This window comes from Drosophila elegans, unplaced genomic scaffold, assembly GCF_018152505.1.
Source record: "Drosophila elegans isolate 14027-0461.03 unplaced genomic scaffold, ASM1815250v1 contig_814, whole genome shotgun sequence".
NCBI lineage: Eukaryota > Metazoa > Arthropoda > Insecta > Diptera > Drosophilidae > Drosophila > Drosophila elegans.
In genome coordinates this window covers 16350061-16376536 of record NW_024546167.1, presented here as the reverse complement: position 1 = coordinate 16376536, position 26476 = coordinate 16350061, and the positions used below count along the sequence as shown (strand labels likewise).

The 26476-nt window shown below is 44.1% G+C and overlaps 11 protein-coding genes across 17 annotated transcripts; 5 read left to right on the top strand and 6 right to left on the bottom strand.

The window, feature by feature from the left end:
- Positions 1 to 167: 167 nt before the first annotated feature.
- Positions 168 to 761, top strand: LOC108149478. Its single transcript, XM_017277095.2, has one exon. It carries the CDS (start codon positions 224 to 226, stop codon positions 674 to 676), a length of 453 nt encoding a protein of 150 aa, XP_017132584.1. The 5' UTR covers positions 168 to 223; the 3' UTR covers positions 677 to 761.
- Positions 684 to 6043, bottom strand: LOC108149477 (proton-coupled amino acid transporter-like protein CG1139). 4 transcript variants are annotated; one of them, XM_017277094.2, is made up of 7 exons: positions 5940 to 6043; positions 5532 to 5772; positions 5303 to 5428; positions 3951 to 4119; positions 2417 to 3323; positions 1648 to 1820; positions 684 to 1588 (listed from the first exon to the last, which is right to left on the bottom strand). In XM_017277094.2, exons 4-7 carry the CDS (start codon positions 4087 to 4089, stop codon positions 1344 to 1346), a joined length of 1464 nt encoding a protein of 487 aa, XP_017132583.1. In that variant the 5' UTR covers positions 4090 to 4119; positions 5303 to 5428; positions 5532 to 5772; positions 5940 to 6043; the 3' UTR covers positions 684 to 1343. The 4 variants fall into 4 exon arrangements, with proteins under 4 accessions (XP_017132583.1, XP_017132580.1, XP_017132581.1 ...); XM_017277091.2 differs by lacking the exon at positions 5303 to 5428; XM_017277092.2 differs by lacking the exon at positions 5303 to 5428 and having other exon boundaries at positions 2417 to 3314.
- Positions 6044 to 6598: 555 nt separating this feature from the next.
- On the top strand, positions 6599 to 7117 carry LOC108149234 (dolichyl-diphosphooligosaccharide--protein glycosyltransferase subunit DAD1). Its single transcript, XM_017276670.2, has one exon. The coding sequence runs from the start codon at positions 6723 to 6725 to the stop codon at positions 7059 to 7061; it is 339 nt and encodes a 112-aa protein (XP_017132159.1). The 5' UTR covers positions 6599 to 6722; the 3' UTR covers positions 7062 to 7117.
- Positions 7074 to 7836, bottom strand: LOC108149233. Its single transcript, XM_017276669.2, has 2 exons — positions 7463 to 7836; positions 7074 to 7401 (listed from the first exon to the last, which is right to left on the bottom strand). The coding sequence occupies exons 1-2, from the start codon at positions 7754 to 7756 to the stop codon at positions 7114 to 7116; spliced, it is 582 nt and encodes a 193-aa protein (XP_017132158.1). The 5' UTR covers positions 7757 to 7836; the 3' UTR covers positions 7074 to 7113.
- Positions 7837 to 8113: 277 nt separating this feature from the next.
- LOC108149257 lies at positions 8114 to 8978 on the top strand. Its single transcript, XM_017276700.2, has 2 exons — positions 8114 to 8304; positions 8370 to 8978. Exons 1-2 carry the CDS (start codon positions 8186 to 8188, stop codon positions 8920 to 8922), a joined length of 672 nt encoding a protein of 223 aa, XP_017132189.1. The 5' UTR covers positions 8114 to 8185; the 3' UTR covers positions 8923 to 8978.
- A 356-nt stretch (positions 8979 to 9334) lies between these two features.
- On the top strand, positions 9335 to 12781 carry LOC108149365 (alanine--tRNA ligase, cytoplasmic). Of its 2 annotated transcripts, none has more exons than XM_017276865.1 (3): positions 9335 to 9434; positions 9665 to 10669; positions 10732 to 12781. In XM_017276865.1, exons 2-3 carry the CDS (start codon positions 9675 to 9677, stop codon positions 12635 to 12637), a joined length of 2901 nt encoding a protein of 966 aa, XP_017132354.1. In that variant the 5' UTR covers positions 9335 to 9434; positions 9665 to 9674; the 3' UTR covers positions 12638 to 12781. The 2 variants fall into 2 exon arrangements, with proteins under 2 accessions (XP_017132354.1, XP_017132355.1); XM_017276866.2 differs by lacking the exon at positions 9335 to 9434 and adding an exon at positions 9446 to 9575.
- Positions 12782 to 12863: 82 nt separating this feature from the next.
- On the bottom strand, positions 12864 to 14032 carry LOC108149368 (haloacid dehalogenase-like hydrolase domain-containing protein 2). The gene is made up of 4 exons (XM_017276870.2): positions 13874 to 14032; positions 13516 to 13812; positions 13245 to 13461; positions 12864 to 13189 (listed from the first exon to the last, which is right to left on the bottom strand). The coding sequence occupies exons 1-4, from the start codon at positions 13999 to 14001 to the stop codon at positions 13025 to 13027; spliced, it is 807 nt and encodes a 268-aa protein (XP_017132359.1). The 5' UTR covers positions 14002 to 14032; the 3' UTR covers positions 12864 to 13024.
- Positions 14033 to 14272: 240 nt separating this feature from the next.
- LOC108149366 (mitochondrial ribosome-associated GTPase 2) lies at positions 14273 to 15570 on the top strand. Its single transcript, XM_017276867.2, has 2 exons — positions 14273 to 14442; positions 14507 to 15570. The coding sequence occupies exons 1-2, from the start codon at positions 14299 to 14301 to the stop codon at positions 15506 to 15508; spliced, it is 1146 nt and encodes a 381-aa protein (XP_017132356.1). The 5' UTR covers positions 14273 to 14298; the 3' UTR covers positions 15509 to 15570.
- LOC108149367 (WD repeat-containing protein 82) lies at positions 15518 to 16641 on the bottom strand. Its single transcript, XM_017276869.2, has one exon. It carries the CDS (start codon positions 16541 to 16543, stop codon positions 15590 to 15592), a length of 954 nt encoding a protein of 317 aa, XP_017132358.1. The 5' UTR covers positions 16544 to 16641; the 3' UTR covers positions 15518 to 15589.
- Positions 16642 to 16967: 326 nt separating this feature from the next.
- Positions 16968 to 20963, bottom strand: LOC108149530 (inactive pancreatic lipase-related protein 1). Its single transcript, XM_017277162.2, has 6 exons — positions 20837 to 20963; positions 18659 to 18827; positions 18532 to 18598; positions 17988 to 18395; positions 17310 to 17684; positions 16968 to 17237 (listed from the first exon to the last, which is right to left on the bottom strand). Exons 2-6 carry the CDS (start codon positions 18684 to 18686, stop codon positions 17093 to 17095), a joined length of 1023 nt encoding a protein of 340 aa, XP_017132651.1. The 5' UTR covers positions 18687 to 18827; positions 20837 to 20963; the 3' UTR covers positions 16968 to 17092.
- A 581-nt stretch (positions 20964 to 21544) lies between these two features.
- LOC108149482 (serine/threonine-protein phosphatase PP2A 65 kDa regulatory subunit) lies at positions 21545 to 26410 on the bottom strand. Of its 3 annotated transcripts, XM_017277100.2 has the most exons (8): positions 26067 to 26408; positions 24948 to 25101; positions 24464 to 24882; positions 24100 to 24174; positions 23269 to 24034; positions 22929 to 23201; positions 21903 to 21946; positions 21545 to 21835 (listed from the first exon to the last, which is right to left on the bottom strand). In XM_017277100.2, exons 1-7 carry the CDS (start codon positions 26148 to 26150, stop codon positions 21942 to 21944), a joined length of 1776 nt encoding a protein of 591 aa, XP_017132589.1. In that variant the 5' UTR covers positions 26151 to 26408; the 3' UTR covers positions 21545 to 21835; positions 21903 to 21941. The 3 variants fall into 3 exon arrangements, with proteins under 3 accessions (XP_017132589.1, XP_017132587.1, XP_041566315.1); XM_017277098.2 differs by having other exon boundaries at positions 21545 to 21946; XM_041710381.1 differs by lacking the exons at positions 21545 to 21835; positions 21903 to 21946 and adding an exon at positions 22145 to 22452 and having other exon boundaries at positions 26067 to 26410.
- Positions 26411 to 26476: the final 66 nt, after the last annotated feature.

The following is a 26476-nucleotide window of genomic DNA, read 5'->3' as shown; positions in this document are numbered from 1 at the left end:
GATTGACTTCCCGTTTTGGGAACCTGCAACGTGACATTGACGTGGCCACAAGGGCCAACGGTGACCCAGTCATTAACCATATGACGCCGTCTTACCACCGAAAATTTGTTAACCCAACCACGTATTTACCGAGAAACATATAAAAAGACATGTTGCGAACAGCAGGTTATCAATCATCAACGATTCCATCAACAGTTCGGTTATCTTTATCATCGAAAACAATATGTGCAATCAAATGAAGATTTTCTGTTCCTTGCTGGTGGTGATCCTGGCATTGGGAGCAACGGCAGCTCAACCAGCCAGGTTGGGAAAGCAGCTACAGAGGCAGCAGGCAGCACCATACCCATCCGCCGAGGAACTGAAGCCAGAGGTTCCCTTCGAGGAGGGAGTGCCCGAGTCGGAGCCCGATCAGACCTATGGTCCGCCGGATCTGACCTACGGACCTCCGCCCACCGATGCAGTGGAGCAGCTTCCCACGGATGAGGAGCCGCAGGACTTTACACCCGATCCGGATGCAGAGGAGGTTCAGCCCAGCCAGCAGGCTCCTGCTCGTCTGACCAAGCAGATCAGGAATCGTCCACAATCCCAAGGATTGATACTGCTATCCTCGAGCCCATTCCGTCTGCTCAACGCAAATGCAATCCCCGTACCAATACCCATTCAATCTTTGTGGTAGATAAACATTATTTTATAAACATTATATTAATTATTGTCTTTTGTTATCCGTTTAACCATTAAAGAACATTTGTCGATACACCAAATTGATGTACTTTAAAAGATCATTTTGTGGGCTGAGTACATATACTACAATAATTACAAATATAAGAACGATAAAAGTATGCAGATAACTTTAGCTAACTTCGGTTTTTTTTTGGGGAAATTCTCGGCAGCTGCTTTGGAATGTTCTGTCTGCCCCGACCTAGACTACATAGTAAAAGCTAAATAATAATTTATTTAAGAATACTACGTAAAATCACTTTTGGCATTGTGCGGTCCTCGAGTTAACACAGAATTATTCTCCCAACTAACGAACTGAACAAACATACATTGAATTGTAAAACTTTCTACTTAAAATGCTAGTTATTGTCTCTGGTACGATTGCAGCTAAATTGATAAAGCAACAAAAAATGCAAATAAATCGCGATAATAATAAATTAAAGACACTAGAGCACCGCCACTGGACCGATACCAGTTTTGAAGAGGGGAAACAACTAATGGTAAACATATTCGTAGTCTGACTGCTACTACATAAAGCCTTCGTCATAAATTCGCACACATTTTGTAGGCAGAACTAGCCAAATCTCCTGTTTTTGTTTTTGTGTTCGTTTTTGCCCACATCATTTCTAGTGGGTCCTGTCGTTAAGGATTTGAGCCAAACTGGCCCAGGTGCCAAAGACAAAGCCACAGAGTCCGAAGATCAGAATGAGAAAGTCCTTGCACAGCATCCAGTTGTAGCGGCCGTAGCCAACGTTATAGAAGGTAATAATTTCAATGATTGGCGGGGCAATGAGAGCCAAAGCTGAACTGCTCACAGCTCCCACCAGCGAGATAATGGAGCCCAGATTGGGAATGCAGGTGGCCAGAAGAACTAGGAAGGGAATTTAGGTCAATACAAACAATAAACTTGGCTACAAGTCGAGAACTTACAGGTAAATGTGACTAGAACGACTCGCAGGACAGTGGCTGACAGATCCTTGGCTTGGGTGGTGTCAAAGTGACTCCTCACAAAGGGCTCCACAATGTTTACGGGCACATAGAACTGCAGAGTGTACGAGAGGAATATGGCCACCGCCATGGAAATGCGCACCAACTGGGAAAGTCTAAAAGAGGAAAGGAAAATTATATATTGAAATAAGATGGTTTTCATATCAGGAATTCAAAAAAAAAATAAATTGAAATAAATAAAGAAGAGTCTATAAAAAACTTGTCTAAGTTTGAATTTATATTATATTATTTATGGATTTGGGACTGATGGACAAGGGGATTTTATTTTACATATTATATTAAAGGTTATGGGACTGAATAATGATTGAGTGCTTTAACCTTAAAATGAATGCTATAGATTAGGGCTGCCTAAATTTAATTTGATCTTATATGTTACATTAAAGGTTATGGGACTAAAAGAATGAATCTTAGCTAAATGAATCAATCTTTGCTAAATTGAATCTTAGCTCGACCTTACAATGCTCAAGACATAAAGACACTAAATACTAAAGTTTAGGTTTGTCTTTTTTTAATCTTTATCTTCTTTGTCATCATTTAATTGGATATATATTATATTAAAGGTTACGGTACTAAACATAGATAGGTGGGAAATATGTCCCCTTTAATACTTGAATGCTTAGCTAGGTATATATAATCCACAAAGTAAGATCGTTAAAGCTAAAGATTAGTAATGGAAATTCTTAGGACTTACGTTTCGCCCTGCGGCAGATTTAGGGTTATGCTGCCCTCCACATGTTCGCCGTACTTCAGGTAGCCAAAAAACCCGACAGCCGTGTACAGGCAGGCCACGATCACCATGCCCGTGTTGAGGACACCCGTGGTGCCGCCAAAGTCCTCGGGAGTGCGCATATTATTCTCCAGGGGCAGGACCACGCCAATCCCCTCGAACGCATAGATGGCGGTGCCGAAGTAGAGCGGCAACGTGGCCCAGGTGGCCACCGGTTTGACCGTGTGCACATCCGGCAGATCCTGCAGCATGTACGAGAAGCTAATGGCCAGACCGGCCACCGTGAGAAGAGCGGCGATTAGCGAAACGGGCGTCAGGTACTTGAGGTTCCGCACCAGATTCAACAGGATCATGGGGCCCAGCATTATGAGCAGATAGATCTGCACGGGCATCTTGTAGTAGTGATCCATCACGTCCTTCACGTTCAGCGCCACAAACAGAAAGTAGACGCAGCAGAAGCCGATTTGGGTGATGAACAGGAACGTGGTGATGATCCGTCTGGCCAGAGTCGAGTATCTGCGCAGCCCCAGCGGTCCCGACTCAAAACTGCAATACGCCACCTCCGAGAAGTTCAAGGCCGGCTGCTGGAACCGCTGGCACAGCTCGTGGGAGCACTTGACCAGCATGTGCATGCAGTGGGTGCAGATGGCGCCCATGATCAGGGTGCCGAAGAGACCCACATAGAGGCCGGCGTTCTTGAAGGCATCCGGCATGGCCAGAATGCCCGTGCCAATGTTGCCCTTCAGCAGATGGATCAGGGTGTCGAAGTTGGACGTCGGGTGCTCCAGGGTGCGATGGTGGGTGGGGTTGTAGCTGGACTTGTCCGTCGCGCCGTGCTCCTCATCTCCAGATCCCGAGGCTGCTGCGTGCACTCACGGGAAAAAATCGAAACAAATATAAGTACATTGTAACATTATATTACAAATTATTTAAATTAAATTGGAGTTCTTAAGCTATTTTATTTAAACAAATATAATAAATCGAAAATGTATTTTCAATACATTTATGCATCCCAACACTTATGATTACAAATTAATCAAAAGAAAAATCTATAAATATAACTGTGACAACTCTGAATAGTTCAGAATTTATAAGGATGTGGGATTTATGAAACATCAATGATTAACTTAACAGATAGAATGACTCAAAAATGATTAAGAGGGAATTATTTTTACTGTTTATAAATTAATTTTAAAATAGTCTGTGGTTAGAAGAAGTATATACCCACAAAAATAAAAATAATAATTTCGAGTTTGTCAGTTAACCCTTTACAAGTTAGTGATACATGCATTATCAGACAGAATATATCTCCATCATTAAAGCTAAATATTAATTATAAATGTAATTTTAATTGACCCATTTTTAAACATTTTTAACATTTATACTTTTCAAGTCAAATAGTAAAATCACCCTAATATGACTTAAAATAAAATCAATTAAAGATGCATATAAGCCTCGTTTTGGCAAGATTTGTGGATAAGGCAAATCCCAAACTCACCTGCTAAACTGTCCTCGCTGTGCACATTGACCAGCGTGTTGTCCGGCGGAGAGCTGCGCACGGGTCGAGCCGCCGATCCTCGGCTGCCCTCGTAGTCGGAGGCGTCGCTCTGCAGGAGCAGCGGCTGGCGTTCCGTCATCTTTTTCTTGCGCGGCGCACCGTCGGGAAACTGGAACAGTTAATACGAAATGAACTAAGAGCAATGCAGTATAAGATGCGACCTCTCTGCCTGCACAAAACGCACTAAAATTGAGACTTGAGACGCCCGCTCTTCGCCTCGGAAATTTTCCGCTGACTCAGATTTCCACGCCTATAACAATAGGAGGTGCAGATAGTGCGCCGGATAGTGGACAGCAAACGCATGCCGGGAGCGGTGTGGAAAATTTCGACCATGCTGATAGTCGGACTCAGCCTTGGACTTGACTCAAAGTGCACGATTAAGTTGATCTTTACATTACTTTCCATATGGCTCCGATTAAGCTCGCTTCCGAAGTCGATATTAAAAATTCGCGAGTACTACAGTATAGGTTTAAATCCGAAAACACGGAGACGAGTCGCAAAAACAAGCTATACGAGGCGATAAGACCGGCAAAGCCACCGAGCATACCATGAATCGCAATTATATATTATATATCTAGGCGGTGAATCAAATATCCACCCATTATATTCTGATTATTGAATTATTGACTCAGCAGTGAGAGACATACTGAAGTTACATTACCGTATTATTAATTTTCCTGATATTTAATACTTTCGATGTGGAAATTAGATACGTTTTCAAAGCTAATCCATTTGTAAACAAATAAAGTTTTAACAAACATGTGCATGTGATATATAATACTTTGATTTATCCGGAAAAAACTTATATAACTCGAATAAAAATAAATTTAAGGTAAAAAAACTAAACAAAATTTAAAAAAATATCTTCAAAATGGGGATCATGGTTTAATTCAAATTTTTATTTTGAAAATACATATAAAAACATGTGCAAGTAATTATTATCTTTAACTTTAAGAGATTTAATAAGTCTGTATCATATACATTTGAGGTGAGATAAAACTTTGATAAATTTTAAGTTAGTTTCTTTTAAGCAATTTCTATCTATTTTTAGCCGACCTAAATTCTATATAATAAAAAAAATGTGTAGTATTTTCACGAGAGATTATATCGTCTAAAATCCAGACAAACAGCGGACTTATGTCAAGAAACCTTTATTTGAGCGCAATAAAGAGTTCAAACAAAGCATCAAGAACTCTAACTTATATTTTTTGTTTTATCTTGCATCACAGACTTGCACAACAAAGTGCGACATTGCAGAGATACATTTGTATCTGTATCTTGTTTTCACTTACAGAGAATATCGCAAATTAGATGGATCCCAATGTGAGATTGTGGTTGTTTGTACTATAAGTATATTGATTTGTTGTAGTCGTGTTGGTACTCGGCTTTTGGGCAAATAATAATCTTGGAACTCAAAACTGTAAAAAAAACCATAATTAACAGATGGACGACAAAAGCAAATAAAACCCATTCAGCATGCGCATTTGGATGGATGGATTTGGAATGGATGGCTGTTGCTACCTGTTGAAGGTTCGTCAGTGGCGTCAGGTCCTCCATTGATTTTTTCCCGCTTGACACTGACAATGAAAAAAAGGTGCTGGTGCTCCTGCGAAGGTCACAGCGTTGTGGCGCGATTGCGTTTTTTCTTTTATCAGTGTGGAAAGCAAATCAAGTTGGAACAGAAGACATGCAAAGCTCCATTAATTACAGAATTGGGGTGCGTGGTGGAGGAGACGACGGATGCCAATTATCTTTTCCCAGTCTGCGAATCGAACAGAGTAGACATCAACAATGAATCATGCTGTATTCATTCATTAACAGCAGTTTGATAGGACGATGCATTACAGTCGCCCAACTGACAGTAGGTATTTATTATTATGTTGCAACACATGTTATCCTTTTATTGTAGCTACTGCTTCACACACATACGTTACAATTTTCCTCGAATTTAGCTCGCAATAACAATTGCCTCTCACTCCAAAACAGCACTGAGCAGCAAAACCAAAGCAAAACACTAGTAATCGAGTTTGGTTGTTTCCGAATCTATCGATTATTTTGGCGATTAGATGGTACAGTGAAACTCAAATAAGAAATAAAATATAAACATGCCAAATCTCTTTAAGTTCAAGATCACAAGTTTCAAAATAAAGACAAAATTTAACGTGATATAACCTTTTTTCGAAACTACATTTTAAAGATTTTAGGTACAATTTTTAAACTTTCAAGTTTACTTTGATTCGATTTAAATCAGAGTTGTTATTTAAGGAAGTTTATTACCAAGTCCGTGTGTAGCATTTATAATTATAAACTAAAAATAATATATAAATTTTTGCTATAGGTTTTAAATATACTTAAGGCTAATCACCTGAATCAAACAACCTACGAAATTCATTCTTCCTTTGATCTCTATACAAACAAGTCAGCTTAACATTTTTAAAGGCGAAATTTTGCAGGCAAATCAAGTTATAACCAACATTTAAGTTCAAATTAAAAAAAAAAAAATTTAGAACCGATAGTTTTTCATAGCAACCAAGATATCAATTGCCCACTGTACTTTGAGCCCTAATCGTCAAACTTTTTGGTATTATTTTCACATTCCAGCGACGGTCCCACTTGCGTGTTCTCTCCCATTTCGTGACGTGTCTGCGGTACATTTATTAAAAATCGACTTTATCCTTAAAATACCGGACAAATAGCCTGCAGAAGAGCAACATGGTGGAGCTGTCGAGCGTGATTTCCAAATTCTACAACGACTACGTGCAGAACACGCCCAAGAAGCTGAAGCTGGTGGACATCTACCTGGGCTACATTCTGCTGACCGGCATCATCCAGTTTGTTTACTGCTGCCTGGTGGGCACCTTCCCGTTCAACTCCTTCCTGTCGGGCTTCATCAGCACCGTCAGCTGCTTCGTCCTGGCCGTGTGCCTCCGGCTGCAGGCCAATCCCCAGAACAAGACCGTATTTGCCGGCATTTCGCCGGAGCGCGGATTCGCAGACTTCATCTTCGCCCATGTGATCCTGCATCTGGTGGTGATGAACTTCATCGGTTAACACAAAGCTATGTTCTGTGCGACTCGTATATATTTATAATAAAAATGTAACTCTAATGGTAGACCTTTCTGTAAGCGCCGAGAAAATCGAAGGGTTCCTGTGTATAGTCCAATCGTAGCTCGGGTTCCTTAATGGACATTGCAATGGGATCCACCTTCTCGACATAGTCGGCTAGTTGGGGCTCATTGCTGACCTTGCTTGGCTCTGATTCCTTGGTCGGCTTGTCCTTTGAGGCCACGCGCTTGAGCTTGAGCGGCTCCAGCACCGAGTCGTTGACATTCAGGGGCACCAGATTCTTGAAAACAGTCTGGTCCGGCGGAAAGTTCATCTTCTGGGTTACCTTTTGGGGTAAATGGAATCGCTTTAAAAGTTGTTCTACGTTTATTGAAGCCAGGACTTACCTTTGGAGCTATGGCTGCCGCAGCTTCCGGCGAAACATTAGTGTCTGCCAGCATCTTGGTTATCTGGGTTATGATGTTAATATCGTTCTGCTTGTGCACCGGAAAGTGTCTCCTGGACGTAAAGCCTCCACTTTTTTTCTTAGAACTGTCCGGCATCGGGATCTCCACGTCTATACCAAGGCAGGACCCGATTGTGACATGCGGAGGAGCCGTCGAGGGTATGGCCGATTGGACTCGTCGTGTGGCGGAGTTCTTTTGGTTCACATTAAGTCGGGACTTGCGTTTGTGAGGCATTTTGAACAAAGCCGCAAGGACTACAAAACTACCTTTCCAAGTCACTCTGATTTTAAACAGCACGCCACACTGATGCGGCAATTTTGCAGCACTGGTGGAGACAGCTGTTCCACAGTAAAACTTCTGATTCAAAAGAGTTATTCATCACTTTTTTTTATTGAAATTAAATAGGATTAGTTTACTTAAATATTCCCAATTACTAGAAATTGGAACTATAAAAGTATTGGTCTTTGAAGAGTATTTATAGTTTTGTTTTAAAACAATTTAATAATTTTGCTAATTTGTACATGTTAAATAACTCCTACTTTTCTCTTTTGGGAATAGCTACTGTAAGCAGCACAGCAATGCCGGTTCTTGCGTTTTACAACACTGCTCTCCACCTGCAGCTGATGGTTGGGCTCGAACCAAATATTTTGATTTATCCGAAAAATGGCTTTATCCCGAGCTAAAACCGACGACCTGCCCAAAGATGCCGTTGTCATCACAGAGGATCAGGCCCTGAAGTACCAATGGAAGATCATAACTGCCTGGGACAAAATTGGCGATGTGTGAGTGCAAGACACCTCCAAACGAACGCTTACCTAACAATCAAAACCCAAATAATTTCTTATAGATGGTCCCTGCGCTACGGTCCCGGAATTCTTAGTGCCATGGCCGCCGGAACGGGCGCCTACATCAATAACCACTATCGCACCAAGCTGCGACTGGGAGGACATGGTCGGTTGTCCAGCTACCTGCCCATTGTCGCTGTTCCCGCCATTTTCACCATGCTGGCGCACAAATTCTTCATCCAGAGACCTATTCTGCTGAATCCACTGGGCGAGTGCCCGGTATGCATTCAGGTGCGCAGTGCCTTCTTTCAAACCAGCCTGGGCATTGTGTATCCCACGATCTTGGCTCCATTCGCCGCATTTATGTTTGCCACCAGATGCTACACATACCGCATTCCCTCGATCACGGAGAATCCGCGCGAGGTGTTCCAGTTGTGGCGAAAGATCACCCGGCCCATTGTGCCCGCTTTGGGTACCATCATCTGCCTTCAGGCCCTAATCACTATGTTCCTCACCGGCCAGGAGGACAAGCAGAACTTCAATCTGATGCTGCGCATGCGGGAGATCGAGCACCAGCTGGAGGAGGAACACCTGCCTCAGCGAATCGACTTTTAATTGTTTTTATCTTGTTAACTGGCTGAAATAGAGACGCATTTTTGGATTACTTTAAATGTTATTTGTGATTTTAGTGGTTTGTTACGGTTTTGGAAGCTACTTTGGCACAAAGTTGTCAAAGGAATTATACCTAGTTACATATCTTTCAAACAATAATGCTTATTTTTGTTTTAATTGATTATAGCTTTTTATTAGTTTATTAAAAGTGGCGCATTATTGAACCTAATGTATCCAAGTGTAACTTAATGTGTCCAAATGTAATTTTTTTGGGAGTTAATAATCGGATACTTCATTAAAATCTTTATATTGATTATTCCTTTCAAGCTCAGTTCTAAATGCTCAAATTAAAAAACTGTTATTTAAAAAACAAGTTTTATACCATCCCTGAACTTATCGATAGCCTGGTAAACTTGCCGCATTGCCTATCGGAACTATCGAAAGGTGCGAGTCCCTCACACGTTGCTGCAGTCGGCTGACGAAATTGTTTTGCAATTGCATTTACTGTTGAAATCGTGAGTAATACATAGCTTGTTTTGGCTTGGCAGCTCCTAACCTTAAATATAAACAAATGGATACTCTTCTGACTTAATTTTCCACTCACTTGTGTAACTCTGTCACGTACTGTGCAGTCTGCACTTTCACTGCTCCGAATTGTAAGCCATTTTTAAGGGGTTAGGGAGCCCCAATTGTCGCGTGGCATGATATATGTATATTCAGTTCACCCACTACTTGCCCATTGCAGAACCAGCAAAATGAAATACCTGACCGCCAAGGAGGTGCGCGATGCCTATTTGGGCTTCTTCAAGGAGCAGAAGCACATCTACGTTCACTCCTCCAGCACGATTCCGCTGGACGATCCCACGTTGCTGTTCGCCAACGCCGGCATGAATCAGTTCAAGCCCATCTTCCTGGGCACCGCCGACCCCAACAGCGAGATGTCCAAGTGGGTGCGCGTGGCCAACACGCAGAAGTGCATCCGTGCCGGCGGCAAGCACAACGATCTGGACGACGTGGGCAAGGATGTCTACCATCACACCTTCTTCGAGATGCTGGGCAACTGGTCCTTCGGCGACTACTTCAAGAAGGAGATCTGCTCCTGGGCCTGGGAGTTCCTCACCCAGCGCCTCAGCCTGCCCAAGGATCGCCTGTATGTGACGTACTTCGGTGGCGACGAGGCCAGCGGTCTGGAACCCGACCTGGAGTGCAAGCAGCTGTGGCTGGACCTGGGCCTCAAGCCGGAGCACATCCTGCCGGGCAGCATGAAGGACAACTTCTGGGAGATGGGCGAAACTGGACCCTGTGGTCCCTGCTCCGAGCTGCACTTTGACCGCATCGGCGGACGAAGTGTGCCGGAGCTGGTCAACATGGACGATCCCGATGTCCTGGAGATCTGGAATCTCGTGTTCATCCAGTTCAACCGCGAATCCGACGGCAGCCTCAAGCAGCTGCCCAGGAAGCACATCGACTGCGGCATGGGCTTCGAGCGACTGGTGTCCGTCATTCAGAACAAGCGTTCCAACTACGACACTGATCTGTTTGTGCCCCTCTTCGAGGCCATCCAGGCGGGCACTGGTGCCCCAGCCTACCAGGGACGCGTGGGTGCCGACGATGTGGACGGCATCGACATGGCCTACCGCGTGCTCGCCGATCACGCCCGCACCATCACCATTGCGCTGGCCGATGGCGGCACTCCGGACAACACGGGTCGTGGCTATGTCCTGCGACGCATCCTCCGACGCGCTGTGCGGTAAGTAGTTACATACTAGTTAGTTATGTTACATATTTAAACATATAATTATTTTTCTGCAGCTATGCCACGGAGAAGCTGAATGCTAAGCCCGGTTTCTTCGCCACCCTGGTAAACACCGTAGTGGATCTGCTTGGTGACGCCTTCCCCGAGGTGAAGAAGGATCCGCAGCACATTATTGATATCATCAACGAGGAGGAGTTGCAGTTCCTCAAAACACTGACGCGCGGGCGCAATTTACTGAACCGCACCATCGAAAAGCTGGGCAACCAGACCATCATTCCCGGCGATGTTGCCTGGCGGCTGTACGACACCTACGGCTTCCCAGTCGATCTCACGCAGCTGATGGCGGAGGAGAAATCCCTGCAAATCGATATGGATGGCTACGAGGCAGCCAAGCAGAATTCATATGTGCTGTCACAGGGCAAGGGTGCCAGCAAGATCGATGAGATCAATCTGGACGTGCACGGCATTTCCCAACTCCAGGAGCAGGGAGTGCCCCCCACCAACGACAGCTTCAAGTACAAGTACGAAGCGGTTTCGGAGGAGCGAGACTCGGCCTACAACTACGGTGTGTGCAACAGCAAGATCGTAGCCCTGCGTTTCGAAAATCAGTTCGTGAACGAGATCAGCAGTGGACAGAAGGCGGGCATTGTCCTGGACAAGACTAACTTCTATGCCGAGAGCGGTGGTCAGATCTATGATCAGGGTGCTCTGGTTAAGGTCAACGACGAGGCAAACGAATTCCTGGTGGATCGCGTCTACAACCGCGGCGGCTACATCCTTCACATCGGCGTGGTCGAGGGAACACTGAAGGTGGGCGACGAGCTGGAGCTGCACATCGATGTGGAGCGTCGCTGGCTGACCATGAAGAACCACTCGGCCACCCACGCACTCAACCACTGCCTGCTGCAAGTTCTGGGTAAGGACACCGAGCAAAAGGGGTCACTGGTGGTGCCAGAGAAGCTGCGCTTCGATTTCAACAGCAAGGCCGCAATGACCATCGAACAGGTGGCCAAGACGGAGCAGTTGACCAAGGATATGGTGTACAAAAATGTGCCCATCTACGCCAAGGAGTCGCAACTGGCGCTGGCCAAGAAGATCCGTGGTCTGCGTTCCGTCTTCGACGAAGTCTACCCCGATCCCGTGAGGGTCATCTCCTTCGGCGTGTCCGTGGACGAACTGGAGCAGAATCCCGATTCTGAGGCCGGCGAACAAACCTCCGTGGAATTCTGCGGCGGCACTCATCTCAGGCGCTCGGGACACATCATGGATTTTGTCATCAGCAGCGAAGAGGCCATTGCCAAGGGTATCCGTCGCATTGTGGCTCTTACTGGACCCGAAGCTATGAAGGCGTTGAAGAAATCTGAGGCTTTTGAACAAGAAATCATCCGACTTAAGGCCACCATCGATGCGGATAAGTCTGGCAAGGACTCCAAGTCGCATGTCAAGGAGATTGTCGAGCTGACCGAACAGATCTCGCATGCCACCATTCCGTACGTGAAAAAAGACGAAATGCGCAACCTGCTGAAGGGCCTGAAGAAGACGCTGGACGACAAGGAGCGTGCCCTGCGCGCCGCCGTCTCTGTGACCGTCGTGGAGCGCGCCAAGGCGCTGTGCGAGGCCAATCCCAAGGCCACCGTGCTGGTTGAGCAGCTGGAAGCCTTCAACAACACCAAGGCCCTGGATGCCGCTCTCAAGCAGGTGCGCAGCCAGCTGCCCGATGCCGCTGCCATGTTCTTGTCGGTCGACGCGGACTCCAAGAAGATCTTCTGCCTGAGCTCGGTGCCCAAGAGCGCCGTGGAGAAGGGTCTGAAGGCCAACGAGTGGGTGCAGCACGTCTCCGCCACTCTGGGTGGCAAGGGCGGTGGCAAACCGGAGTCCGCCCAGGCTTCGGGCACAAATTACGAAAAGGTGGACGAGATTGTCGAACTGGCCAGCCAGTTTGCCCAGTCCAAGCTGTCTTAAATGCATCCAGAACTAACCTTCAATTACTCACAATTTTGATACACCCTTATGCTTAATCCTAATCCGTTGATCTGTTTCAAACAGCATTTCAGATGAATTTTACGGCTATTTATAAAATAAAAGCATTTATACACTTATAATAAATAATGGCGTTTGGCTTTGAGGGAAAAATATACATAGAAGTTTAATGATTTATGATTATCACAATAAAAGTTAAAGCCATGAATTGAACTCATTAAGCACATTTAATTATTTCTGAAACACTACTGATAATAGTAATTTCTTATAGAATATTACAATAAATTAAAAATTCGTCAATAACTATATATATATATATATATGTATATATAACTATTTCTTTTCATTTGAATTACATAATATGTAAGCCTAAGTTTTATTCTTCTGTATTATCCAATCCACTGCAGCGTCAAAGTTTTCCACCAAAGCTGTCGGTGGTGGCGATGGATTGACATCTGGCAAGTATTTGCCAGTCTTGACCAAAATTCCCTGCATGCCCACGCTCATGGCGCCCACAATGTCATCATTGGCATCCTGCAAAACAGCAAGTTAGAACAGAAACTAAAACATATTATGTGGGCCAACTAACATCTCCTATCATAACGCAGGAGGCGGGATCTCGGCCATCAAGAGCTCCCTCGAAGAAATACGGATTGGGCTTGCCAATCACTTTGGCGGTTCGTCCTGTGGCGTACTCCAGACCCTTGACGAAGCATCCGGGACCCAGAGCCAGTCCATCGGCACGCTTGTAGTATTTACCCTGATGCACGGCCACCAGTTTGTGGTTCTTATTCTCCAACAGGACACTGAAGGAAAGATGATTATTAGGTAAATAAAGATGGCTGCATCAGGATGCCCACTTGAAAGCCTCGTTCAGCCGGTCATAGCTAAAGGCATTGGGTGCCAGGCCAATCACCACTGAATCCTTGTAGCGCCTGGTATCCTCCGGTGGAAAATCCTGGCGCGCATCATCGGACAGAATGTAGTACGGATTCAGTTTCTCGTTCTCCACAAACGCGATTGCAGCACTCAAGGAACTGTATATCTCCAAGGGGTCCAGCTGGAAGCCAATCCTGCAGAGCCTTGCGTGTAGAGTGGCCTTCGAGTCCTTTGTGGTATTTGTAACGAACTTGACCGCGACGCCAGCATCACGCAATCTTCACAGGACACCCAGGTATGTTATAAACAAATATTTGGTTTTACTTGTCAATACCAAACCTTTTTAAAGCCTCGACCGCATTCGGAGTGGGTTCATCTTCAACGTGCAAGGTGCCACTGAGATCGATGAGGGCTGCTTGAATGGACATCCTTGCAAAGCTCCTGCTTCCTCTCAAGAACAAAAACATTTGCAAATTTCCAGCTGGTTCGATAATTCTCCGATAGACTTTTCGATAGGTTTTGCATCAGCAGGTTGATTTGCCATGGGCGTAGACTTTGTGTAGACCCTTTTAATTACTTTGATTTTTATTCTTTGTTTACAAATATTGAAAATGTTAGCTTAAACATTTATAAACACTAATGTTTTTTTTTTATAAATCGATTGACTTCGCTATAAAATAAACCTAAATCTCAAGACTACCAACAAATCCCTCTCTTTCCAATGCATTTCTATTGACTACGCCCATGTTCTCCTGTTCTTCGCAATGTTGTTTATAACCGGTAGATCTTTCCTAGCGCGGTTTTCCTTAGATATATCCAAAAATGCTAAGCCAATTGGACTTATAGCCAACTATTGCCAGGCAGCCACTGCCCTGCGTCCAAAGAAGCCGAAATCCACCCGAAAAGAGGTAAGATCTTCAGCACTAAATGGATTTTACATAACTTGTCCGTTCGTTTTGATTCCCCATCCAGGCGCAGTACTTTTCCGATGCCAAGAGGATTCGCGCCATCGGCGGAAAAGGCGGCGATGGCTGCGTGTCCTTCCTGCAACTGTGGTGCAACGAGAGGGCCGGTCCGGATGGCGGCGATGGTGGCCATGGCGGCCATGTAGTGTTCCAGGCCTCCAACGATGTGCGCAACTTCAACCACGTGGACAGTATACTGAAAGCAGAGGAAGGAGAGCGGGGTGGCTCCAAGGATTGCCATGGCAAGAATGCTAAGCATGCTGTGATCAAGGTGCCCATTGGAACCGTTATCAGGAATGCCCAGGGACTCATTGTGGGGGATCTGGGCCAGGCGGACCTCATGTTTGTGGCCGCTCGAGGTGGAGCCGGTGGCAAGGGCAATCGCTTCTTCACCACGGACAAGGAAACCAGTCCGAAGGTTTGCGAATATGGCCCCAATGGCGAGGATCTCTCCTACACCCTGGAACTGCGCAGCATGGCAGATGTCGGCTTAATTGGCTATCCAAATGCGGGCAAGAGTACCCTGCTTAATGCCCTGACCCGGGCCAAGCCAAAGGTGGCTCCGTATGCATTCACCACGCTGCGTCCTCATCTTGGCACCGTGCAGTACGATGACCACGTTCAACTTACCATCGCCGATCTTCCCGGACTCGTGCCCGATGCCCATCGCAACAAGGGCCTGGGAATTCAGTTCCTGAAGCATGCCGAGCGTTGCACTCTGCTGCTGTTCGTCTTGGACGCCAGTGCTCCGGAGCCCTGGACACACTACGAGCAGCTCATGCACGAGCTGCAGCAGTTTGGCGGTCGCCTAGCGAGTCGCCCGCAATTGGTGGTGGCCAATAAACTGGACGTGGAGGAGGGACAAAGTAATTTCGAGGAGTTGCAGCGCCGACTACAGAATCCCGTGCTGGGCATCAGTGCCAAGATGGGTCACAATCTGGGACAACTACTGAACAGCATACGCAAAGGATACGACCGCCATAAGGACCAGTCCAAGAACTCCAGTTAAAAGCTTATGTTTTAGTTGTTTTCGATTGTTATTTATAAATTAAAATGTAATCTTATAAGCTACGCAAACGGAAAACACACACTACAAGCCCTCTTCGGATGTGGGCAGCCAGAAGGCCATGTTGGTGCAGGCGGAGGCCAGCATCATGTACTTGGGATTGAATTGGACGCACTGCACTGGCCCCGGATGGTCGCCATTCAGCACGGACACCTTGTTGCCCGTGTCGGCGTTCCAGATATGCACACGTCCATCGGTGCTGCCCGAGAAGATGAACTGCGAGTCCGGGCTAAAGCTGGCCTCGATGGCGATGCCCTTGTTGTTCGGATAGCCGGTGAACGTCTGCAGCGGAGTGCCGTGGAAGGCGTCGACCAGCCGGATGACCGAACCATTTGTGCTGATCAGGATGGTTTTGCCATCCCGCGAGAACTTCAGCCCCGTCCAGTCGCACTCCTTCTCCTGGTTGAGCTTAAACGTGACGAAGGGACCCTTGTCGAAGGAGCGCAAATCATACAACTTGATGCTCTCCGAGTTGACGCCGGCGGCGAAGATCAGGCCCTCGGGATCGTAGGCGGCAATGGGGCGGCCGGAAAGGTGCATCAGGCCCTGGCAGTTGGGCGAGCGCAGGTCCCACAGCCGCAGCGTCTTGTCCAGCGAGCCGGAGAGGAAGGTGTCCTCCACCGGCGAGATGCACAGCGAGATGACCTTTTTTGTGTGGCCTGGGAAGTAACGTAGGTATTTGTTGTCGTGCAGGCTCAGATAACGGATGGTGTCGTCCACCTTCGTGGAACTGTGGATGGCCGTGTTGTTGGCATGCGTGAAGTGGATCAGGTCCACGCCGTACTTCTTTGAGTTCACGGTGCGCGACTGCGTCCCCTTTTCGCAGTCGTAGATCACAATCTGGTCATCCTCGCTGCACGAGATTAGGTGCTCCCCGTTCGGCGCAAAGTCGATCGCGTTGATCTTGTCCGTGTTCTCCCGGAAGATCTTGGCCACCTTGAAGCTCCGCACCACCGAATCTATTAGTTTTATCTTCATTTTGATCCGCCGGATTCTGTTTTGTTTTCAATCTTTTTTTCGACGCGAGGCTCTGTTAGTGAAGGCAGATGTCCACGGCTCGATTGGTGGTTGCGTTATCGTTATCGAACCACTGAGTTGCAAATGGTTCCGGGATGAACCAGTTTATTTAAAATATTTGAAAAGCTCGCTTTATATTAACGGCTGTTTCAAGTTTAACAAATAAACAAAAGTGTTATTGAAAATGAATTTATAGAACAGCCAAAAAAAAAATTTCTTTATAAGAAATGTGGCACAACCATTCTTTTAAATAACAAACAAAAAAGTAAATAAATTATAAATAAATTTTAAACGGAATTGTAAAACATAGCTTTAGGAAACTAATAATAAAACGTATTTAAAACTATTTAACAAGCCCAAACATAGCCAATGAATAAAATCACATTTTTTGGTCAACAACAACATTTAAGTATATATTTGTCGTAAAGCAAAATGTGATGCAAAGCGTTAAAGAGGCAACATAAATGTAACTACATTTTATAATGTACAAGTGAAATTTTTAATGGTCTATTAATTTATTTGCTGCGGAGGGCAGTCACAGGTGATACTGTGGGTATTCCCTAGCAGCTCCTTGGGGTCAACGTACACAGCGCCCTCCTTGCCTCGCGCAAATGGTGTTTGACCGTTGGTTTGTAAGTAAAAGTCGCCATGTATTCTGCAAATTACAATTTCAAATGATTAGATCCAAAGTCGGCTGTATCGTGAATGTCTATGACTGAGTTCTTACGTCGTCGGACAATGATGACCCATCACCACTGGCGTGCATGTCTCCCCAATTTTGTTTTGCTTAAAGTCCGACCATTTCTTTGCGGGCACAGCATCGAAGCGGATGGGATACCGATCCGAGACACTCTCAGCCCAAAACCACCAGCTGCGCCGATGGCTGGACAGATCGTTGTCGCTGAGCATTTTGTAGTTCCGTTTGGGACAGCCCGGCTGCAGGCTACCACCTCCGTTGGGCCAGAAATCCGCCGTCCCAGTGCTCGTGGGAGCACCGTAGAGCCAGGCATCCGTGTGTATCACATCCACAAACTCCGCATCATTGGCGGACAGGTGGGCGCCCGGATAGAACAGCGGAAAGGCGGGATCCAGGGCGGAAATTCTACAAGAATTTCAGTTAGATTAGCAAGAAAAGAACAGGCTTAAATTAAGAGTAAATATTAAAATAAAATTGTTTTTTTTTTTTATAATATGAGAAATAAAAATAGCAATCTAATGAACAGATATTCTTAAGCGGAATATAATCTCTGTTTGAAAAATCTATATTCCGCTTTATAATATTTTTAGGTAATATTTAATATTATAGCATTTCTTGTGGAGTTGAAATAATATTGATAACTAATATTAAATATATTAATATTTAAAAATGTAATGTATATTCAGAAACTGTATAAAAAACTCTCACCTTTTAAGCTTCATAGCACCTTTGGTGCGTTTGATAATCTCCCGGCCGAGAACTCCAGCCAGTTGGCCACCCATCGAGTGACCGACAAGGTGAAACGTCTCAATGTCCAGGCCATGTTCAAACATTTGGATGAGGACCTTGGCCAACTCGGGACCCAGTTGCTTAAGGTTGGGGAAGGCATCGAACATGTAGTTGCCATCGGCCAGCTCGCCCCAGTCCAGAACGATCAGATTGGTATCCTTACGTTCCAGATAGGCCTCCGCTATGACGTGAATGCTCTCCACATCCGGATCTTCGAGGTAGCCATGCAAATAGAGCACGGTATTCTTGCACATGTCCAGGTGTTCATCGTCCAGCAGACTTTGGAAATCGGTTAGGTCATAGATATCGCTATCTGCTACCGTGGGTCTGTGGATGAGATTATAAAATTTTAAATAAATTATTGGCTAACAATTAAAGATACTTAGAACCACATGTTGCTGTAACATGGCATGTTTATGGCATTGATTTAATAATTAATTATGATAATATTTTAAATATTTACCCATAGTATAGTATAAACTTCGCTGTCGTCAGATCCGCCTTGGAGTTTTTGAGCCCACACAGCAACCCTGAGCGATAATTATCCAAATCGTATTAGCGGAATTTTCCATTTTCGCCCACTCACTTACTGGATTTGTTTTTAATGGCCTTGTGCATGTTACTTGGGGGTCTGGCGGCTATTAGTCCATAAAATGATTGATTACGTGGCCAGTGGTTGTCCGGATATCCTCTGCTTCCATGCGGTGATTGGCAACGACTGGGCCGGACACTCGGTTAGCCGGATTAGTGTGGCGTGGCCTAAAACCCATCGAAATTGATAACTCTAATTAAATTTCAATATTTTTGTCGGATAAGATAGTGCGAGCCTTGCGGCATCATGAATCACATGAGTGGCACCAACGGCGGCAAAGTCCGGCTGGAGGTCCAAACTTTTGCCTGTCCATGCATAATTCATGTGTGCCCACAGTGGAACATCCGATTTTGGGCACTTGAATGTTTCCAGCCACAAATTAATCATCCACTTCTAGCGGCTGAACAAGTCTAATCGAACATTAATCCCATTATGCACTTGAGAAGTCATTTTAACGTGATTGGGTAAAAGCAATAAATGAAAGCAGTAAAGTATAATCGTCAGATAGTCATTCCCATTTAATAAAAATTGCAACATTAACGGTTTCGTCCAACAAAGTTAACCAGTTTTCAATTACAATAAAAATAATTGCAACTTTTGATCTATTAGCTTTGCTGAATTCAATTAACTATTAATTGTCTATTACAATTTGTTAAGCAAAATAAAAACAAATTGTAATAGACAAACAACACTTTTAATATCCGTTCCCCGTTTATGATTTATACTTGCCATTTTGATTTATGCCTAATAAAATAAATCATTAAAAGCTCATCTTATAAATAAAAAAATAATATAAAATGACCTAGTCACCCTAGCCATTAAACCTTGTCTATGGGCCGTTAAAAAAGCCATAAAACTGTTATCTAAACCAGCTATTACAAAAATAAAGATTTATGCCTGTCAAGGTGACAGTTCAACAAGCTTTAGGGCCCACTGTCTATTGCCACAGATTACCTTAACCCGCGTCTCAATGAACAAACTACAATGCTTAAATATGCAGACTTGAAATTACAGCAATGCCATGTACACACTTGTGAGCTACAGTCAAACTGCCTTAAATTAAACCAACACACATATGTGCCTAAGAATGGTCTTAGGGAAAACTTTTATACTGGACTGCGCAAATAAATTAGAGATAAATATTAAAAGATCACATTCACAACATTATAAAAAAATTGGAGTTGATAAATATAAACATAAAAATGTAGAACTGCTATCTCCAATATTGGACTGCATAAGTAATTAAAAAATGTTTCTTATCAAATGTTATAAAAATGATATCTTTACTTTCGGTGCTTATAAATTAGTTTATTATCAAAGCTTGGCCTTAGGAATTTTTTTTAAACAATTTATTTACACAGTGAAAATAAAGTTAATATACAACATTGCACAGTCAAAGAGAAAATATTATAAATATTTTCGATTATTAAGCTTTTAAGATGTGGTCCTTTAATAAAAGAAAATATTCGACTTAGGGAAGCTCGACTGTAAAACGGTGTGTAATTTTGTGTGGAAACCTTCCCAACGCAATCGTAATTCGGCCTTTTTTTTTTGCCTTTATTTAGCCGCCCATTCTACAGACATACATAAATAAAAGGCACTTCAATTTATACTCCACCTTATCGGTGGAAAACTAGCCGTCAGATAATGCCGATTAATGGGTGAGGGGAGAGGGGGGGATCCGGCGCCTATCAAAGGCAAAAATAACGCTTAGTAAAACGCGCCACTTGGGGACAAAAGGCAAAGAAATAAAAAAAACTGATATAGCTAGATAATACCACAATAATTGTTGTAACAGCTCAGCATTTTTGACATATGCGATTAATAAACGCGTATTTTATAGGGTATAATTATACGGACACTTGTTGCGTCGTCCGGGGGGCAGGTGAACCCCGCAGATCGTAGGTCAGTGGACGGAAAACGGACGCGGAGATTACGGAGATTGCGACACCATTGGGGAAATTGATAATGGTCGGCACTCGCCTGTGTTTCTGTATTTGTTGGGCGCACCACCAACACCAGTGCTTCCGTATATACATATGCACATAATTGATTGGTTTCGGTTCGATTCCACCCATATTTGCCCACTCTAATTTGCATTTGATTCCCCCATTGACGCGCCACTCCACGGTGATTTGGGGCTCGAGCGCCAGCCGACTAATTCAATGGCACTTACGAGCTGCGAGGGGAATCGAATTCGAAATCGCCAGTTAGTTAGACAAACATTTGCCCACGCGTTGGGGACCGACTAAATGCATACGAACGCTTCGCCCCGTCGCAAAAATTCAACTGATCTCTCGCTCAAAACTGCTCGCCACCGCAAACCAAACAAACAAGAAATAAACCCCAACTATCGCCAGGTATCAGTTTGGGGGGGACTATCGATATTTAACTTAATTTCACAGTCAAAATTTGTATTTCTAAAATTGATATTCAGTTTTTAATAATACAAAAAATGTAATTGAATTTAAAATTTTGTTTTATGAGTTTTTTAAAAGCATAAAAATCATATAGAGTGTTCTCTCAGTAGAAAATGTTTTTAATCTAAACAATAAATGGGGAAGATGTATCATTTGAGTCATATAGAGTGTTTTCTCAGTGAAATTGTTTATAATCTAAACAAATAAAGGGGAAAATGTATCACAGATGTGATCATAGTTATTTTAAAGTAAAACTGAAAGTCCAAAAAATTATTAAGAAACAAAATTATTTTAATAACAGATCAACAAAATTGAATAGAATTTAAATGCAGCATTAGAGGGTGTTATAAAAGCATAATTTAAATGGCAGAAATGAATAATTTAATAAAAATCTATTGTATATCAAACAATTGATTCATAGTTCTCCCGTTCTAAGTATAAAACAAAATAAAAAAATCAATTGATTGTTGTTTCACTACAATTTTATTTTGCATTCAGATGCGATCAAATGTTCCAAACTCTACACATGTTTTTTTTAATAATGATCTTTATGCCTATGTGGTAATTTATATATAATATAAGTATGTAAGTAATAATGTTTAGCTGTGTCGCGTTTAGTGGTTCTCCCTCCCGTGCTGGCCATGGTGGCACTTCTCCGGTCCGCTCCTCTAATTTCCGAATCCTCTAACTTCCAAATCCAAACTCTATCCATTATCCAGCATCGGCTGCAGCGTTGAACACCTCCCGGGGATCCACTACAAATTTCCGTTCTTAAGTGTTGTTGCTACATAATATGTTTTGTTGCCGGCGTTAAATACATACAGTTTTAAAAATAGAATAAAAAAGATGCAAGAAGGTTGATTACGCTGTAAACAATTATACAAATATATTATTGCACACGGACACAGAGTGGTATAACACGAGAGACGAGAGCCACGTGGTGGAGATGATATACCGGGAAAGAGACAGAAAAAGTTGGCACAACATTAGTATCGGTTATTACTAGGTCCACTGCACTTAAACTTTAATCTTTCATTTAGCTTCGTTATCTTGAACAAACAATGAGATGTGAGACGTTGAGAGGGGAATTAAACGACATTGGGGGTGTGAAACTGAAACTGGCTGGAGACAGCGGGAGGCACACATCACACTTGTTGGTTGGCTGGTTGGCTACTCATCCTCTAACATTCCGATTCAACCTTGGCGGCCACCTCCACTGCCGCCGCTGCCTGTCCGTTCATCTCCTGCAGAATGCCATCTTCAGACGCCGGCGGTGCTGGCGGCTCTACGATCAGCTTCGAATTCATTGCCGCCTCCAGTTTCGCACCCATGCAAGGCGGCACCGCCGTTCTAAACACATTCAGTTCCATTTCTACAGCAGGATAGCAATTTAAGTTAAAGGTACTCCCTATGACTTGATTATTTTTATGATTAATTTGTGTATCTTTGTGTATTTCATGTTTGGCTGCTCACTGCGGCACATATTTGTATATTTGTGAAACCCTAACATTAATGTTCTATGCCAAGTGAAATCTAAACATCTTTTAAGATTCTGACACCTTACAAATCAATAAACAAAATCAAAATATCAAAACTATGGTAAAAATCAAAATCGTTTGAGAATGTATACCAAACATAATGGCTTGAATAAGAAAATATTATATTAAATAATATTGTTTCAACATTTGTCTAGGAAATTCCCATAAATACCTAAATTCAAGTATTTTCATTGCTTTCTTACTAACCTTTTTTAGTGTAGTTTATATTAACATTGGATTTTTATAAAAAGCTAGCCCAATTATCCCCGCCCTGCAAAACCCAATGAATTTTAGATTAATTAGTGCTTACCTGCTGCGATGCCGGCAATGGCCTGTGCAGCAAAATGCTTGACGTCCACATCAGTGTCCGCGTTCAGTTTGTCGAGTGTGGGCTTCACCTGGGCATCGATGACGCTGGCCTCTAGGAAGGGCGAGATCTTCTGCAGGGTCTTTGCCACGTTGAAGCGCACATTGGCCACGGGATCGGCGGCGAGCAGGAGGACTGTGGGCAGCAGCAGCCTGGTGGTGATATCTGTGCCGCAGACCTCGGCCAAAACGTTCAGGCAGAACAGGCAGGTCATTCCTATCAAACGAAACGTTACCAATGAGATGCCTCAAAAGCCTTGATCATTTCTATGCCCATCACTCACTGTGCAAATAGTTCTTGTTGCGCGACATAACCAGGATCATGGGAATGATGGCCTGCTCGGCCCATGGAGCGCCGAACTGCTCGACCAGCTTCTTCATGTTGAGGGTGGCCGCCTCCCGAATGGCGTATACGTGATCGTTGAGCCAGCCCATGCAGAGGCCGCGCAGCTTCTGGTCGAAGAACTCCTGACCCAACTGACCGGCCAAAGCGGGCATGTACTCGATGATGGCCAAACGCACGCGCCACTTGGAGTCCTCGGCCAGTTCGACGATGGCGGGCAGCAGCGATTGCGACAGTTGCTGGATGCCGATGACGTCGTTCACGCAGTCCAGGTTCGAGATGATATTCAAGCGCACTTCCGGGCACTCGTCCTTCAGTTGAATGAGGAACAGGGGCAGCAACTGCTCCACCGTCTGATAGGCGCCCAGCATCGGACTCAAGCCCATGATCACAGAGGCCAGGGCGGACTTGACATGTGGGTTGGGGTCCGAAACCAGGTCGCGCACATACGGCAGAATGGAGCTTAGGATGATTTGCACCTGGTTAACCTTGTCCAGGTTGGCACAGAAGTCCTTCACCTTGGTGGCCACGGCAGCACGAACCTCGGCCTCGGCATCCTTGAGCAAGTACTGGAAGGCGGGCACCAAATCCACCCGGGTGATCTCCGGACCCACGGCCTTTTGCAGGTCCACAAACTTCTCGGCCACCATGTAGCGCACCCTCCAGGAAGAGTCGCTGGCGCACTGGCGCAGCGTGGGCAGAACCAGCTAAATATTGATGGGATTTTGTTTTTAAGTCAAAGTGTAAGTTATTTCTTTGCTTATCCACTTACGTGCTCCACATCGTCCTGGGGCAGCAACTGGGCAATGCTGACACAAGCCTCCACAGCCAGCAGACGAACAGAGTCCTGAATTGTGAGTTAAGTTAAGTATAATAAGTAAATGGTCAACAAAATAACAGAATGATGATTTTCCGCACCCAAGCTGCATCGTCCAATTGCCTTTGCTTACATTGTTCATATTTACTTGTTTATTTTTGGCAACAACAGTTTTATAAATATTTTGAGCTTTTAATGTTTTATAAGGGGTTTATATTAAAATTCCTTAGTAATGTAATCAAATTCAGCGTTGGAATGTTTAAAAAACCACTTAACGATGCAACAAAGGGCAGTAAATAAATTTGATCTGTGTAAATACCTGATCATCTTGAGCCAGTTGCACAAAGTTTGGAATCAAGTCGGACTTGAGATACTCGGTCTCCACGACCTTGGCAAACTCGCCCAGCTTGTTGGCAGCTGCCCGACGCACCATGGGGGTCTCGTCCTGGCAGAGCTTGCGGAAGTTGGCGCGCAGCTCGGCCTTCACCGGCTGTGTGACCCGCGGATAGCAGACCGAAAAGAGGCCGCAGGCGGAGGTGCGTGAGGTGAACCAGTCGCCGGACACCAGACGCTGTAGGGTCGGAACCACATGGATCTCCAGATCCTGGGCACTGTGCTCGGCGGCCACGGTGCGCAGAGATTCTACGGCCTTGTCCCGCACCACAGTCTCCTCCACGGTGGCCAGACTCTCTAGGGGCGGGATCAAGTACATGGCAAACTCGGGTCCGCCGACAAGACCTGTTAACGAAAAATGGGAAATGATTGGGGGATCTCATAAGAACAATCACAATCCTTTTGCTCACTTGTAAAGTTGCCCAGTTGATCGGCCAGAGCCAACAGCACCTCGTCTTCATCGTAAATGGTCTCAGTGAGGAAGGGAATCAACTCGGATCTTGTGCGTTCCTCGCCCAAAGCCAGGGCGATGGTGGACAGCTTCTTAATGGAGTTAAGCCGCAGCTGTTAGGCAGAAATAGGAAACGGGATTAGTTGTAGACAAAATAGAAAAGAAAAATATTCTTGGTGGAATTTGATAAGAAAAATGTATATATTGACTGTTTAATAAATAGCAATACTAAATATATGATGTCGATTACCAAACTGCCATTTGTTTACCCGTTCTCTTTCGCACCAGAGCAAAATAATTTAAGGTGTGGTCATCAATCATTTATTTATAAATCAAACACAACCATAGTTGATCTTTTGATGGTGTCAATAATTGTGGTCAATCAATGTGATACTTTTTTATTTACTGAAAATAATTTTAATTTATGTTTAAATGATATTTTTCTTAAAACGCTGAAGGAACTAAAGCATTCTTAGGATTACAAAAGTTTATCGAAAGAATTAAATAGCTTTCTAGCATCTTTTAAGGTTAAAAACAGTTTTCCTTATAAGATTAGATTGTCACTTGGATAAGAATGTTTTCTAAGCAAGTAGGTATAAAAGTGCCATTCGGTTTTTACTGATTAGTTAGTTAAATCAATAATAAGTCTCGAATATATATTTATACATCGATAAGTTGCAAATTTTATTAGCAAATAGTTCGTGCTATTAAACGTCTCAAGTAAAAATACCTTCATACACTTTTAACGAAAAAAAAGAAAATGTCAGATTCGTTGAATTTAAGAGCAGATATGAATCTAAGCGATAATGTTAGTTAATTCACTTTCTTAATATTGTTCCAGAAAACATTTAGTTTGTGTATATCGAAAATTTGGTATAATTTATATAGGGCTTTTGGTGCACACTCTCAGCATTCACCCACACACAAAAATAGCCATGCACACACAGTGACGCATTTTTGCACAAATACACAGGCATCCAGGCACGCTTCCCCATTTTAGCACTAGAATATTTCGCAATTTCGGGAAAGTCTGCCGATTTAGATCGAGATTTGGGCGGGGTTTCAGCCCAATACTAACCTGAACATCCTCGTTCTTGAGTTCGTCGATCAGGACCGCAATGGGATATAGAGAATCGTCGACCGATTTGTCGCTCGCTGCCATTTTTTCCGCTGTTGCTGCTGCTGCGCTCACACACACGCACTGAAAATCGGTTTTTCTATTCTGCAGGCAGGCAACTTGATTTTGCCCTCTGGCAATTCGCAATTCGCTTGTTTGGGATCACAAAACAATTTCGCACGTTTCTCCGTTTCGTCTGCTCCGATTCGCCAGTGTTCTACACAATATTCTTTGATTGCTTTTCCAATGAAAATCGTACGTCGTCGTTCCTTGCAAATTATTTTTTTCCCAAGTGACACAACGATAGAGCTGACACGAAAATCGATGTTTATTCGATACTATCGATGTTTGCAGAGCTGGGATGGGATATC